Here is a 17471-nt window from a genome sequence, read left to right as displayed (position 1 = left end):
AAGATCGACAAAATACGATGTACTTTCAATTAGTTCGGGCTGTCAAACTGTGCATAGATGATATTTTGTGTGTTTGTGAAAAGGTTTTTTTTGTTATATACAATTTGCCGTTTGTATCGAAGAGGGTACCAATGAAGAATTTCTAGCATTAGAGATAAGAAACTTAATTACTATTATTAATAATAATAACAATGATAATAATAATTTAGAAAATAATTCTAATAATTTGGTTGAATCCGTCTCAACTTCTTCAGTTAATAATCGTTTTTTAGCTTTTGCAAAACCGGGAAAATTTGATGGTTCTCAGACGTGGGAATCGTATTCTCATCAATTTGAGACAATCGCTCGTCTGCATAAGTGGACAAATAAAGTTAAAGCATCGATTTTAGTGTCCTGTTTGAAGGACAAAGCTCGAGTCATTTTAGAAAATTTGAGTTTAGAAGATTTAGGGAATTTAGATAAATTGAAGAAAATTTTGGAAGATCGTTTTGGTGAAGCTCAATTTTTTCGAGCTTATTTTAGTCGTTTTCAAGCTAGAAAACAGTCTGAAAATGAAAATTTAACAGACTTTTCAAATAATTTGGATAGGCTTGTCAAATTTGCGTATCCTTCGGTCTCTTTTGAAGAGAGAGATAGAATTGTTGGTTTGCAATTCATTTCTAGATTAAAAAAATGAAAGTTACAATTTTCTCGTCGTTCGGAGAGAGTTGAATCTCTTCAATTAGCAACTCTAAAGCTCGAGTCGATTGAAGATTTGATCTTCAGAGGTCAGCATAAAAACAATTTTAACAGTAATTTTAAAAAAGATAAAATTTATAATGATAATAATAATCATTCTGATTCTGCTGAAGGAAATTTAAAATCTTTTAATAATCAAAATTCTCTTCATGGATTTAGATGTTAGATTTGTGGAATAGAAGGTCATTCTAAGAAGAATTGTAAGATTCTTCAGGCTGTTAAATCAAGTTTAACAGAAAAAAATTAAATTTGGTTTGAAATTCTTTTAGATTGGATCCATAGATTTAATTTAATTTTTCTTTAAAGTGAAGGAAATGGTCTAAAGTTTTAGTTATTTTTGGAAGGTCTTCATGCATCTGAAATCTACTTAAAGATGTTGTGTTTCGAATTTCAGAAAATCTTGAATGGTCGTTTTAAAGTGATTGAATGATTAGACTCGCTTCGTATGATGATAATGAATCATTGTTGACTCTTTCTGGATTTCTAATTTCCGTTGAATTCAGGGTTTTTGTAACTTCCAGTCTGAGAATATTGGCTCTCATTGATCATTTGATTGTTGATTCAAATTCACAATGTCTGTCCTGAAGCGTTCTCGTGGAGTTACTGTAGGATATACACGGTTGGAGTCATTGTACTGGAATCCTTTTCTTCATTTACTGGCCAAAGTGAAGCAAACTGAGGTACTAGATGTCCATGGTATCCTATTATTTTTGTTCGGATAGTATGCGTAACTGTGATCCCAATTTTTAATAATTTAGTTTGCACAGTGAGCAGAAGCTATTGAACTTATTTTTGAAAATTCCTTGCGCAAGGTGGAATTGAATTGATTGTTTTCATGATATTGAATCATTTATTTGAGAGTCGGATTTTATTTAAAAAGGATGTGAAGTCGGAATTTATTTAGAGAATTGACTCCATGAAATGTGACCATTCAACCTAATTATTAATTGAACATTGAATCTATGATTAAATAGCGAAATTTTTAAAGAACTTTGATTCTGTGAGGAACTTTTATTTTGTTTAGTTCCATGACCTTCCAGTTCTTAGCATTTCCTACTCTTTGGGTTCTTTTGGTTCTTTCCAGTGGTTCCTCCTGATGAAAAAGAAGGATGAAAAGGGAATTGAAGATGAAAATTAAGATTTTTAAGTTTTAATTTGACTAACGGACGATTAGTTTTCAAGAAATCTTTTATTGTATAGAATCACGTTAATAGTTTAATTTAAATCAGTTTGGTCTGTTTGGAGGTTTTTACCCGCCGCAGGATTTTTCCCTCCTAATTATTTGTTTTATTTATTTTAAAGTAGACAGAGTTGGGAAGCGGCAATATTAGTATGTAGGCTGAATAATAACTTGATTCATCTTTATAATTTTGAATGATTATTAATTTGATTTTCAGAATTTCGAATTAGAAATGTTATTTTAGATTTTGCATGTTTATTTATTTCAGCCTAATCCAATATTTTTACCTAACTAATAGGAATTGCCGGGTGGCAATTTTTAGAAGATCGAGAGAAGTGTAAAATATTTGTATGTCACCATCTAATGACTATTAGACTAACGACAGTTTGTTAGTTAACGACGATTGCTTGACGATTAGATTGTTTATAGCAACGAGGAGAGAGTTTGTTCATCTCCAGTTTTTGACTGAGACTTGAGTTGACCGCACGGATTTTTTCTTTCTTATCAATTGCTGTCAATCTTTAATAAACTTTTTCCTTTATTTATCAATTTTCCAAAGTTGTTATTTGTCTTTATTTTACAATATATTATAGATAGAACATAAATTTACCAACTTTATAAATTATTAGCTAAGTATTCTTACTATCAAATATACTATGTTTTGTAGTCAACGATTGAAAGTGAAATATATATAACCTATAAAATCATAATTTCATCCATGATGGTTCTGCTTCTGATTCTACCCATCATTTTTGTGGTTCTTCTAGTATTTATGATTAGGTATAGTTAACAAAAAAAAAGCGTGATAAATGTCTTGCTACAGATAGACGTTCCAAGTAATTATCAATAGAATTTGCACGAGAAACAGTGATCAGAATTCAGTTTATAATAAGATGTATTTTAGTGATGATAGTTCCGAAAGTGATCACAATGATGAAAGTTTTGACAATAGTAATATTAATGATAATAATGATGACTTTGGTTATGATTTCTACGAAGATTCAAGTGATAGTTCCAGTTCTGAGGATAGTGATTATACAATTGATCAATTTCGTAAAGATCTTGCTTCGACTTTTCTTCAAGTAAATACCAATCATACCCAAGGTGATTAAATTCTTTCAACCCTTCGTAAACATCACTGTTTTCAAACTCTACCTTGTTCAACTAGATCTTTATTAAAAACTCCTCGTAAACATTTTACAACTACAATCATACTGTCCGTCTGAGTTCGCTCGTCGTCCACGTTCTATTGTTGATTATAACAAATTTAAAGCAACTGAGTTCCGTCAATTATTGCTGTATACTGGACCTATTTTTTTATGATATTTTAGAAAGTGATATTTATCAACACTTCTTATTATTACATTCTGCTTGTCAAATTCTATCAATGTCAAGCTAGAACGGAAATAGTTTTGAATATGCAGAAATTGCTTTAAAAGTTTATGTCGAGTGCTGTGAAACTATTTATGGACAGAAATTCATGAGTTATAATATTCCTGGATTATTACACGTAGTTCAGGACATTCAAATTTTCGGTCAAATGGACACTTATTTAGCATTTCCATACGAAGACAACATGTCTTTTTTCGGGAAATTACTTAGAAAACCCAATCAACTTCTTCAGCAATTAAATTGACAACTCACAGAAAGACAACTTTGTAACGGAAAAGAAAACAAGATTTTAGAATTCAACCTCTGCATCAACATCATAATGGACCACTAGTAAATAATGTAAACGGCAATTTCATTCAATTCAAAGGATTAAAATCGCAAAATTTCCAGATTATTGTAGGAAGCAAAAGAGATAACTGCTTATTATTGAAGAATGGCATGATTTGTGAAGTTCAAAATATTCTTCAATTATCATTGAACCATTATGGCTTTATAGTAAAAATATTCCAGAATATTACAAATTTTTATGACATTCCTTACGGCATAGCTTCCTCTCAAGTTCAAGTCTACTAATGTTCAAATTTATTAGAAACAGTGATGATGGTAAATTCAACAGATATTTACGTCAAATGTTATAAAATGCCTTCTTTTGAATATGGAGTGATTGAAGCCGGAACTATTATTGTTGCAGCATTATTGTCATATATTTAATATTATTTTACACGTAGTGATTCAAAAAATATTTTTGTTAAGAAAATATATTTTCTTAAAAGTAGAATTCGATAATTTTCTTAGGATATATATAATATACATATATGTTATTATGAAGTGCAGTCATTGTCTTACTAGCAATAAAAGTTTAACCGGGCCATCTGGCAAACAGATCTTCAGGTCTACTGAAATCAAGAATACGGAAAATAATTTTATCAAGTTAACATTAAATTAGATTACATCTTAATCATAAATCATCCTTATTAATTTTTTAACAACTAACTTGATTAATCAGTGAAACATAACGTTTCAGAACCATCATATGTCCTCAATAATACCGTAAATACAGGACCAAATGTTGATCAATCAAGCGCATTTCCAACTTATACAGAATTGCAAAATGCTAATGAGATGAATAGGGAAGCTAGGTATGAACTACAAAATCGTATCGTACAGCAGGAACAAAGTTAACTCAATCACAGTGCAGAATTTGAAAATAAAGTTTTGAAGTTTCTGTCAAATATTGAGTAAGTACAATTATATATTTTGGGTCTCAATTTACCTGTCTTCTATATATATATATACATATGTATTGCAATTCATGTGATATTTGTAGCGCACGATTGAAAAAAATTGAAAAAATATTACGTGATGATGATGATTGTGATGATTTGGGATTTCCAGCTGGCTTTGCTCTAACATCTCTGGAAGAATTTGACACTTTTGAAAATGAGGAAAATGATAATAAACGCAAATTATTGGTAAGCATTTAAATATCTATAATAGTTGAAATAACATTGTTATATGCATGATTTTGTCAAAAAACTTCAGAATATGTACATAAAATTATGCATGTACTAAAGAATATTTGGACAAAATTTTGCACATATATTAAAAATTTTAAATTTATTTTTTGCTTAAATGTTCTTTTTATATCCTCACATCGTGACGCAAACTTCAAGTAAATAAGATGTTCAATATTGCTGTTTATAAAACATTAAACTTTGCTTCATTTATCCCTCATACGTTACTTACCTATAACTATATAAAAGAATACGTTTATGCATGAAATATTGATATATGAAGTAAATTTGTTGTAAATAAAAAGTAAATGTGGCTATCGGGGAGCTTACTGAATCTAAAATAAAAATATTAAAATTGTTTTTCCCAAGACATATGCAAAAATATTATTCATTACATTAAAAATATGTATTTTAGTTGAATTATTAAAATTAAAATCATCAAAAAATGTAATCGAAATATTGATTTTATACGTATGAAAAAAAAAACAAAAATATAAAAATGTTATTTTTAACAAAGGAATTCTCTATTGATAATAAAAATACAAATTTTTTTATTAATAACACAATTATTTTCTTTCAACCGCATAATGGAAGATTTTTCTTTGTGAAAAAATAGTACTTTCATGTGGTGGTCCATAAGAATATGCTTACAAAATGACATTGGAATTTCCGATCAACAGAAATTATGCATACAAGTTACAAGACCAGAATAAACAAGTCTATTGAGCACAGCTTTGCTACAAGGCGACTTTTTTTATCACTATTCCGAAAACGCTTGAAATATCCTAAATCTGTTCTCTGTTAAGGTTCATAGGTGAACCTACAACGAACTTGTGAAAACAGTAAAGGGTAAATTAAGCTGGATTTAGTTTCAAAGAAACATATAAAAAAATTTGTGATGTTCAGAGAATATACATCAAGAGGCTAAACTTACAATAGAAATAACTCCGTTATATAGCAAAGAACATTTTACACATCAGAATATGTTTGTACATAAATTAATTTAATGTTAATAATTTAGTTACATACACTTCAGTGAATAAACATGTAAAGTACTGCTTGTAAAATGTAATTTTGCATGAAAATAATTTCTAAGATTCATTAAAAGAAGCTACACGTACTTCGTAAAGATAATACAGTTCTAGAATTAAAAACTTCATGAGGATGGCTTGAATTGTAATAAGTACTCTAATTTTCTTAAGAATATTGCTTTAGTCTGATGATGAATGTCTGATGGAGACAGTGATTAGAGTCTTTACATTAGATGAAATGAATGGAAAATAAACTAGAATGGTGTTGTGTAACACGCCCTCACATTAATCCTAGAACTTGAGAGATTCTACATACTCGAAGCCTTCTCCCTACCATGTAGCTCTTAATGTGTCTCATAAGTGGTTTCTGAGGGGAATAGCGAGTAGTTAGAGAGACTCAAAGCACTGAATGAAGCGCTTCTTTGAAGCTATGTTTAGATAGGACCTTATCCTTCGAAGCTTTCAATCGAAAAACTTACGTAGATTTTGCTACGATTTACCCAAACTTCAACGTGACTTTCAGTTGTGTAAACATACATTTTTTTGCATTTTCCTGAATTTATTTGTCATTTAAAATTTTTATTTTTGTTTACTTTCTTCCAAATGATTTATTCCCAGGGAAAGTATTCATTGATGAAATATTGTATCGCAAATATTGAAATGCTTTTTCACCTTCCACTTGTAAAATTGATTTTATATTTTAAAATTTTTCATTTCGCATCAATGTAAAATGATACCCGAGTCAGAATTTTACTATTATTTTACTGCTGAACCCTCTAAAAATCTATATTTTCCCACTGAACCCCCTGAAAAAATTTACTTTAGCTGCTGAACCTCCTGACAGAAATTATTTTGGCCGCTGAATCTGCAGGTAGGCATGCTTTCTATACTTTATTTAAAATAAAAATTTTTGTCTTCATCCAGAATATCTATGCGTTTTCTATAATTATTATGAATTTATTAATGAAATCTACATTATTAAATTAGTTTTATAAACATTTGACGATTAAAAATTATTTGTAATGATTTAAAATAATTTCTAATAGTTAGTAATGGTGAGAAAATATTTAATTGCTTATAACAATACATTATTATAGTTAATATGATTATTTTATTACTACCGAGTACAGAATGGTTTAATAAACTATTTTTAATAGTATTCAATTCTTTTGATTAATATTTATTTAAAAAAAAATTATTAAGTTACTTTTAATAATCAGTGATTATTAATTGCAATTTTTAAATATTTTTTTTATTATTTTGTATATTTTAATTAATTTTTCATTATAAGATTAAGTTACTATTAATAGTATTTCATTTATAATATTAATTATTGTGGATTTAAATAAGTAGAAAAAAAAAACAAATTTATAAATTCGACGTAGAGCAGTGGATGCAGGGACCTGGACTCGATCTCTCGATGTTAAGCAAAATTTCTTGTGTACAGAACTTGGATGGGTGACCGCCGAGAACACCAACGATTTTTCTTTGCTTCCTGCTAGACCCCCTGAATGAAAAAATCCCACTGAACCTCCTGAATTTTTTTTTACGTTCAACCCCTTGAACTTTTTTTCCCGCTGAAGCCCCTGAATTTGTTTGAAATATTATGCCGCTGAAGGTGGTGAATCGGGAATTATGAAGGAGGTTCAGCGGCAAAATATAAAAATATTTTATATTATTTTTCTTATACGAAAAAATAATTTTTTTCCGCTGATGCTCCTGACTTTCAGGAGGTTGAGCGGCAAAATAAGAGTAAAATTCTGACTCGGGAATTATCGAGCTGATTGAATAAGACTAGAGGCAAAAATGTATAACTAAATTTGCAAAAAAAATCTTACAAAAATTATGCAAATGGGGCTTGTTATTTTAACTTAAAAATTAAAAAATTTTAATATTTTATTTTTTAGCACAATAAATATATTAATTCACGTTTATACGTAAAATATGGAAAAAACGGGGAATATAAATGAGTTATAGTTTAAAATCTAATTAAATTAATTGAGATTAAACGAGTAAAGTAAAAGAGCAACATACCTTGTAACCGAGATAGGCGAGAAGAAGTGCTTCTGTCAAAGATACTATTGCCAAGATCACTTGAATCACCCACAATTCTACAGGTCGCCTTACCCACAAAATTGCGTCCCAGTTGATAGTTGAATGCTCTTGAAACTCTTCTTCTGTCAGCATTTGGGATGCTATAATGTCTGATTTGTTTCCTGGTGTACAACCGTAGCTAAAAAAATTATAATTTTATGTCATTTTCAATTGTTAGCAAAAACGAGTTCACCTCATCTAAATATAAATGTTTTTTTTCGTCTGGCAAAATAAATTATGTAAATTAGCTAAAAATAATATGATTACTTTGATGTTAAAATGAATAAAATAGTTAGGCGAAAAAACCTTCAAGCAAACAACATTTTTTATCATTGTAAAATGTCAAAGTTTAGGCTTAAAAAACATTGTTTGAATAATTTTCTCACTCGTGCATGTTAAAAAAAAATTTATTCAAATTCGAGTTTTATCATTTTAGCCAGATAAATAAGCAAAAGTTTAGAAAAGTAATTTAAAAGTGAAAAAAATAAATAGAATAGGTCTTACCATGATGCAAATGTAGGAACGTTGTCTGTAATGACTCTGAATATATAAAGGAAACATGTTAGAAGTTTAAAGAAAAGGTTAGCCACTCGTATTCTCAAACCTGTAATAAATAAAAAACCGATATATTTATTAATTTATTATTTAGTGAATCGGTTGACATAAATCAGGTTTATTTAGTGTGAAAAATAATTATCAAAGCAAACCATGTAGAAATGTGTATAACTTTAGTATTTCAAACCATGTGCGACAGTATTAGTTTCACAAAGGAACTCTGTGGGCGATGACCTAACTCATAACTATACATACATCCCCCATTGACCCTCATATGTTGAGTTCTAAAGGTTAATCTGTAGCAATACAGCCTTTGGCAAATTCTGCGCGTTGTACCATGTCACTGCATTGGACTTCAAAAGATTTATAGAAAAATTTCACTTATAAAAAGCCCCGAAAATGCAGAAGAAACAGCGGGCGATCAACAAACTCGCTATGATTACTAAGATAGAACAGTGAAATAGCTCTATCATAAATATATATCAAAGCTCGGATGGTCACACATTTAATCGTTCAACGAATGTCAAATTCACTCGATAATAGTCCAATTTATTGTTTCTTTGTGATAAAGTATGGGATAATTGTGAAATATTTCAGCAAATCGAACATTTAGTGAACTGCTACTATTATTTATTAACATATTGCTTTGTCATTGACTTACTTGAGCGTTGGTTTTTTATAAAGTACAACTGAAGGCGTTCCTTGAAGGTATTTTCATTTACGTAGTACTCAACACGAACTCTGTAACAAAAAATTGTCGCCTGAAGTTAAAAAATGTTCATAAAGTTAGAAATATGTTGAAAATAAATTTTTCTTTTCATTTTTGTATCATTATTATTCTTCGTAGTATTTTTATCGCACAATTTAATCCAATCGTAACTTTTACTGATGAAGTATTTAATAAAAAATTCATTGAACGAGAATTTAATTGGTTTGTGTTAAAAAAATTTTTTTTTTTAATATATTCTATTTTTAGAAGGTTTTCCATTATTAAAAATTATCAATATTTATGTATTGAGTCTTTTAGATCAATCGATCTGTTTGTTTTATGTAAATGGTTAGATAGAAATAGAATGTAAAATGCTAAACTATTATGGAAAATTTTACGCTCCATCTACTCTAACATTAATATTTCGTAACAACAACAATAATAATGCCATTATTACAATCATTTTAAACAAAAATTCTACAATAATATTGGTGTTGACCATTAATAAAAAGATTTTATTATAACACTTAACGTAAGTTTGATGTTGTTGCAATTAAGCATTCATCACGTTGTCACCCTAAATTACCATAACAGATTTTAACATTTTTTTCTCTGTAACCACATCTAATTTTCTCTTATTTTTATTTTCGAGACATTGAAATAAAGAATCATAATTAATTAATTCAAGAATTTTATTACCTAAATCTCATTTAAAACATAAGAGTAATTATGAAGAGTTTTTATCAGAAATTTAATACTCTAAAACATAAGATCGTTGAATTTTTTAAGTTAACTAATAATTATTCTATTTTCGAAAAGTCTGTCTTATCAATTCATCGTTTGATATAAAAAAAAAATTATCTTCATTTAAGAAAGATATGGCAGATAGAATAATTTTTATAACGGTAAAAACAATTAAATAAATTGGTTTTTTATTTTACGGAAAAAAAGAATTACCATTAGTATTATCACGAGAGTGTGCAACTCTAATATTAAAATACGTAAATTTTTATTATTGAAAAAAAAAACTCCTCTAACAATAATTTTACAAGTAATAAAATATTTATATTGCCTTTTATTGACTTAAAAATTGTTTCCAGTGGTTTAGAAATAAAGGTAAGTATATATTAGTATGAATTTAAATACATAGGAATTTTCTAAAAATAGTCAATTTTCTAACGTGACAATGGCAACAACTCTTTGTCTGCGTTTTGCACGCGTCCTCTATATACCGATTCGTCGGCACCTGGTTCTTTGACCTGACCTAGCACGAATCTTGGCGTAACTATCGCCGCAAGGTAAAAACCCGTGAAGCTGTACTTGCTGAGTTTGCGCCAGTTTTTGATTGATTAAAAAAGCTTGCCAGTTTATAGAAAGAATGCCCGTCAAACATCAAGCTCAGCTATAACATCGTGTGGGAAAACTTTTCCAGGCCATTTTTCATCTAAGCTTCTTCTTTGTTCCCAGTGACTGCATATGACTATACATAAACTTTCCGATATACTTTGTGTATCGTCATTCTCTGACCTGTATATGACATTGATAATTTTTTTAATCTTCGGAAAATAATAATACTAAAGTAGACCAGACTACAAGATGGTCATCGGGCCACGTGAAATTGAAGGCATTACACGGAAATTGAAATATCCAATCTTGATCCACTGTTCCATGTCAGTGAGCATAAAAGTCGGCTTCGATGATGCGAATCAATATGATAACATACACCAAGATGGATTTATGTTTAAATAATGGCAGCTGTTTGGTATCACCTATATATCGATGAAGGTGCACTCGGCTGGAAATGTCGCAATTCTTTTTTAACAATTCAATAAAGTATATCGGTTTATTTCAAGCAGATATTTTTATTCTTGTCTACAATTTCTACAACTGAGCAATATATTTTTATCTAAATAACGATAAATTTTTTTATATTTACAATTTACATACAAGCCATACCACAATTGTGGTATGGCTTGTACTTAAGTGAAGGTTGATATTTGTGATATAAGAAATAACATGGAAATTATATTTTTTAAAATAACCCTGATTCTTCAATTAGATTAGTAGCCAAATTTTGATACATGTTTTTGATTTTTGGCTTCTAATTTCCAATTGTAGCATTAAATTAAATTTTCTGTAATGTTCTTAAACTTGTCATTGATACTCGAATAACAAAATATAATAAACCCAGAATAATATTTTTCTATATCAATTTTTTGCTTAAAATCATAAAAGTTCCTGATAGCTTCATATTATTTTATTTTGATTTTTATGTGTGATAAAAAGCACTAAAATGTAAAAATCTAGAAGAAAATTTAGAGGCAGAAATAAGAAAATGTTCTGTCTGTAATAAAAAGAGTAAGTTATAAAATAACATATTCAACCGAGACAATTCATCTTTCAATGGGTTCTTGGAAATTTTAAAAACTTTTCATCTTCCAAAAATAATAGATTAAAAGAAATATTTTACTTTTCTTTACCTGAGACTATTAAAGATTAAATAGTAATTCAAATTAAAGACTTTTAGGTTTAAGTAATCATAAGAATTATGGAAAAATCTATGCGTATTAGAAATTGAGAGCTGTCGTAGATTAACGATTGATTTTCCACTGCAAGAATTTCCTTCGTGTTCTTTCGCGCGTAAAATAGGTAAAATCGGTTTCCGTTTCACATCGCATCGCCCACAAGTAGTACGACACGATATTTGCTCCGACGTTCGATAACTAGCTACGTGAATACCCGGTGACTTCGACCAGTTACGGCAATTTCTAGCTTCAACTTTGTAAGGATGAAGTACTTGGATTTCGTTTACAAATGTGTAAGATTTTCCAGTTTAAATTGGCTAGATATCAAAAAGTGAAACGTAAAAGTAAGCCAAGAATTTTATTCAATTAAAAAGTAATTGAAAACTAAAACAAATCAATTAGTCTAGCTGTGTAAAAAGAATAAAATTGATCCAACTAGATTAAAGGAAAAATTTCTACTGATAAATCATTCATCAATTATTTACCAGTGGTATACCGGTAGGATTTAAGTTAAAAATTTTAATATCTATACTGGTTTCATTCATCATCATTTTTAATTAATAATTAGAGATTAGAATTTTCCTTCTCTAAATAATTTTAAGAGAATAAGCTATTAAACTTTACGATTTACTAAGTTACTTCGGACTTATTTACTAATTAAGGCGCCTTGAGCGGAAAAATATAGGTATATAGGTTTTGGTCGGCCATATGTTAACAAGTTAGAGTTAGAAATATGAAAAAAAATTTGTCAAATCGGTTTAGATTTTTAATTTCGGATATTTTGCTTATTCGTCAACCAATCGTCCTCATCTCGTTGTATTCCATCGATTGTTGTTGCGCGAATCTTTTCCTGTAGGTATTTCATTATTTTATCTATTTATTTGCCTAAAACTAGTGCGCAAAGGTCCATATACTTTTATATACCTATATTTTTCCGCTCGAGGCGCCTTAAGCCAGCAAAAATCTTGAAAATTCAATTCATAGTATACGGCTCATGATGTCGCGCATAGCGATGGTTTATGATTATTTATCAATGTGCAGTTTCGAATGTGTACCGTTTACCCAGAAAAATTGAATAATTTCTATGCATTCATTGATAAATATATTTTCAACATGGACATCAAGACAAAAAGTTTTGTTTCATCTTTGCATGTAAATATGATCAATATGAAATCAATAGAATAATCTTCAGATTGTAAATAACTTTTTTTTAAGATAATTTATATTCCTATTCGATAGATATTTGAAGATGAGATAAATTGTATTGTCATTTGACGAACAAATTTTGATATTATTGGATTAAATAAATAAGAAAATTAAAATAAATGAAAAAATACAAAATTGTTAAGAATATTTGATCACAAATAGATGTGATTAAGACAAAATATTACTGTGAACTGTAGTAAGCTATAGTATTAAACATTTAGTCTAATAAAGTTTTGAGAGTAACAATAAATTTGTGACTATTCAAATAAATTCATGTGTGTAAAAATGGACTGAAATCCTGAATCCTATTCCCGATATAACAAAAGGTATATCGTTTTATTTAATAATCAAATTAGTAAAATTTACCAGTGCAATTAGTATTAATTGACTAATTCAACAAGTAAAGTTTTCTTTTACTATTTCCCATTGCGTCACTGAGCCCAATGGTACAAATAGTAAATATTCACTCGAAATTAGTCAATAGCTACTAATTTCTTCTTAGAAAGTACCCTCTTCAATGCAATATTTCGTATCAAGGGAGTACAATACAGTATTCCTTGCACTAGTAAAGCAAGAAATCGAATATCACGAATTGAAGTATGTCTAGTTTCGTGCTAAAAATAGATCTTTTATCATATTGGGATGAAAATTTCGATTTCATATCTCCTTAGAAGTTAATAAAGTAAAATGTTCTGCCTGTTAGAGAAGGACAACAAGCGTGTGAGCATGCGTTCAAACAAATTTTGTCATTTTAAGTAAGAAAGAAATATTGGGTTTTACTTCCTCTAAACAGGAAATACAATGGAACTTTACGCAGTTTTATCAAAAAAAAATTTGAACTTGTTCATTCATTACATTCTGTAAATATTAACTGAAATATTAGTGCTCTGCAGTGGTCTGGGTGCGACCCGAAAGGTCCACACGACCAACTTCCCAGTGGAAAAAATGAAAAAACAATTCGAATAGAGCCCGTTTCCATTCTTTATAACAAATGAAATTGTTATAAACGAAATGAGTGTATTTTTATTAATTTGATATGGTTAGTTACTCCAGTTCAGTAAAAGAAAAAATTGTGCGTTAGAAGAATTCGAATATACCTCATAGATCCTTTTCTTCATTATTTACAACAAATTTCATTGTTATACACGAAAAAAGTATGTTTTCATTTATGTTATACGGTTGGTAATATTTTTTTAATAAAAGAAAAAATTATGCGTTAAAAGTACTCATATATATAGAATGGGTCCCTATTTTTATTGTTTATAACAATTTAAAATTTTTTATTTAATTATTACCATGATCAATAATCACTTGTTAGTAACAATATTCAATTGTTATAGACACAATTCCATATTATTGACAATTATTATTGACTATTATAGCGTCTTTAATGCTGTTTTCTCAATCCTGACACAAGTTTGAAATTCTTTCATTGCTGATTTTGGTTTTTAAAGTTTTTTGTCGATGAAATATTGTCATCATATTTTCATACAAGTATTCTAATCATTTAATATTTGTATTTTTTAAAAGATTTTTAAACTGTGTCTAAAAAATAGTATAATTTATAAATTGCAAAATTCAGGTCATTTTCCATTTTTGCTAGTTTTTTGGTTCTGCAAAAAAAATGGCTAGACTGATTTTGCGAAAAATCTAATCAGTTCCAAGTTGCGCAATTACGCGTCGAATGCAATTGGTCCCACATCGATATCATTTTTTGTTCTCGAGATAATCGAGGCGAAAAATGATTCCGAACGCACATGCGTACATACACACACAGACGTCCACTGGAAAACGATCGTATTCGACTCAGGGGACCTTAACCCTCTATAACTCAAGAATATGAATTTTTAATTTTATGTTGTTTACGGGTAATTAAGACAAAATAAGATTAGACGAGTTTCGTAGTTTTTTATTTATTCAATTAGTTCCAAAAAAAATAGAAAAACAGGGAGAGTTGCCTGGGGGGCAATATAATGTTAAAAAACGAATCATATAAATTAAGTAGTAGGTTGAACGGTATGTTGCTTACAGTCTACATCATGATATAGAGGGTTAAGACGTGAATATATGTCAAAATTCGGGATTCGCAAAATCGGACTCATTACTATAACTTTCCACTGGGAAGTTAAAAATTACAATAAAACATTAAAAATGTATCGAATAAAAAATATACTTCATATTGTGAATAGCTCAACAGATTCATTTTTCTATTTTTTTCTTTTCACTTAATTAATATCGATTCTCGACGTGACACTCGTTGAGTACAGACGTGTTTACGATTCAGTGTAGTTTACAATTCAAAGTGAATACCGAATCGACGCCTCAATTTCAAATCGAAAACAGCAAAGCTAGTGCACCAGTTCCCTGGACTGGCTATCCACCTACAACTGAAGCAATGGAGCTACAAGATATGGAGCTCGAGTCAACTGGAGAAGATCAACAATCCCAGCAGGGAACACAAAGTAGCACAACGTCTAGCGCAAGTAACAATACTTATAATATAACACTTAGAAAAAATCAGAATTCAAAGTCTCCCAACAGCTGGCAAATAGCTAGTGGAGGAAGTAGCCCAGTCAAAAAAAGGAAAAGGTCTAGTACCACAGAAATCGAAAACCTAAAATCACCAATAGAAAATAATCGTTTCTTTCCATTGACAACCATTCCACAAGACATTCAGGCATCACAACAACCAGACAACATAGACACAAACGCACAGAGACCTAATCAAAACAAGAAAACACCTAATCCCCCACCCATATTTATACCAGGCGTACAAATAATTCAAACTCTTTCAAACAAAATTAATGAAAACGTAAATAACAACTGCTTCACATACAAGACAGTTGACAAAGACGGACAAGTTAGAATTATGGCTAAAACCACCGACGCCTACAGAAAAATAATTAAAATACTAAAACAGGAGCAAGCCGACTACCACACCTACCAACTCAAACAAGACCGTGCATATAGAGTCGTAATTAGGTCACTACATCCACCAGTTCCTCTCGATGATATCAAAGCAGCACTCGAAGAGGTAGGTCATAAAGCCAGAAATGTGTCAAATGTTCACAGAAAGGGAACACGAGATCCCCCTCCCAATATTCTTTGTCGACCTTGAACCAAGCCCTAACAACAAGGAAATATACAATCTCAAGGAGCTGCTGTACGCTAAAATCCAAGTAGAGCCTCCAAAAAAAAGAAATGACGTACCCCAATGCACACGATGTCAAATATACGGACATACGAAAACCTACTGCAATAGACAATTCAGGTGCGTAAAATGTGGAGAAGACCACGACACAACCACATGCCAGAAAAGTAGAGACACCCCAGCCAATTGTGCTCTATGCAAGGGTCCTCACCCGGCAAACTATAAAGGCTGTGAAGTCTATCAAAAAATTCTGGAAAAGAGAGTACAGCCAGCAAGCAGACCAAGATGGTTCAATTCCAGCTACCATAATACAACCACCAGCAACAACAACACTATCCCCACTAGTCAACACTTTCCTCAGCAAAACACAACTACACCTAGTCCACTCACACCAAGCAATAACAACTACACCTATGCAAACATAGTCGGTAATAATACCCAGACAACTCAGAGCGATACTCACATTATCAATATAATACAAAAGTCCTACGACGACTTGAAAGCAATAATGACAAAACAAACTGAACTATTATCTACAATGACCAACCTACTCACAACAGTATTAGCAAGCCTTAGCAATAAAAAATGAACTTTTTATACCACATAGCCCTTTGGAACGCGAGCGGACTGACCCAACACCGCCAAGAAGTTCAAACATTTCTAGAAATAAATAAAATCGATGTACTGCTAGTCTCTGAAACTCACTTCACAGATCAAAACCATTTTAAAATTCCAGGATATATAACGTATGACACCAAACATCCAGATGGAACGGCACACGGCGGTGCAGCTGTACTGGTTCGTCAAACGCTCTCGCATTATGAGCTACCAAAATATGCAACTGAGCAGTTGCAAGCAACCAGCGTCGTCATCAAAGACTGGCTTGGCCCGCTTGCACTGGCAGCGATATATTGTCCCCCAAAACACAAAATTACTACGGAAAACTTTAACAATTTTTTCCAAACACTAGGACACAGATTTCTAGCTGGAGGGGACTACAACGCAAAGCACCACTACTGGGGCTCAAGATTGACCACTACACGAGGTAGACAACTACTAGAAACAATAGGAAACAACAACTACGATTTTCTGAGTACAGGATCACCAACATACTGGCCAACTGACCTAGGAAAAATACCAGACGTCTTGGACATCTTTATAACCAGCTCGGTTGATAAAAGACACATCACGCTAACTCCAAGCTTAGATCTTTCCTCAGATCACACTCCAGTCTTCTTAACGCTCGATGCAGGCACAGTACAGAAAAATATGAGTTCATTGCCGCACAACAAAAAAACAGACTGGGCAGCATACACGCGTAAAATTAATCGAGAGATCATATTAACACTACCACTAAAAACCCCAGAGGAAATCGA

The 17471-nt window shown here is 30.6% G+C and overlaps 1 protein-coding gene across 17 annotated transcripts in view; it reads right to left on the bottom strand.

Annotated features, from left to right (window-relative positions):
- Positions 1-17471, bottom strand: part of SLO2 (slowpoke 2) — a 110909-nt gene that overhangs the window by 35910 nt on the left and 57528 nt on the right. For all 17 annotated transcript variants that reach the window (XM_035079635.1, XM_035079634.1, XM_035079641.1 and 14 more), the window contains 3 exons: positions 9166-9245; positions 8454-8553; positions 7890-8088 (listed from right to left, as the gene is read on the bottom strand). In XM_035079635.1, the coding sequence (XP_034935526.1) occupies positions 7890-8088; positions 8454-8553; positions 9166-9245 (379 nt within the window). The remainder of the gene's footprint in view (positions 1-7889; positions 8089-8453; positions 8554-9165; positions 9246-17471) is intronic.

This window comes from Chelonus insularis, unplaced genomic scaffold (genome assembly GCF_013357705.1).
Source record: "Chelonus insularis isolate UGA/USDA-ARS -01 unplaced genomic scaffold, ASM1335770v1 contig_24_pilon, whole genome shotgun sequence".
Classification (NCBI taxonomy): Eukaryota; Metazoa; Arthropoda; class Insecta; order Hymenoptera; family Braconidae; genus Chelonus; species Chelonus insularis.
This window is presented reverse-complemented; position numbering and strand designations above follow the sequence as displayed.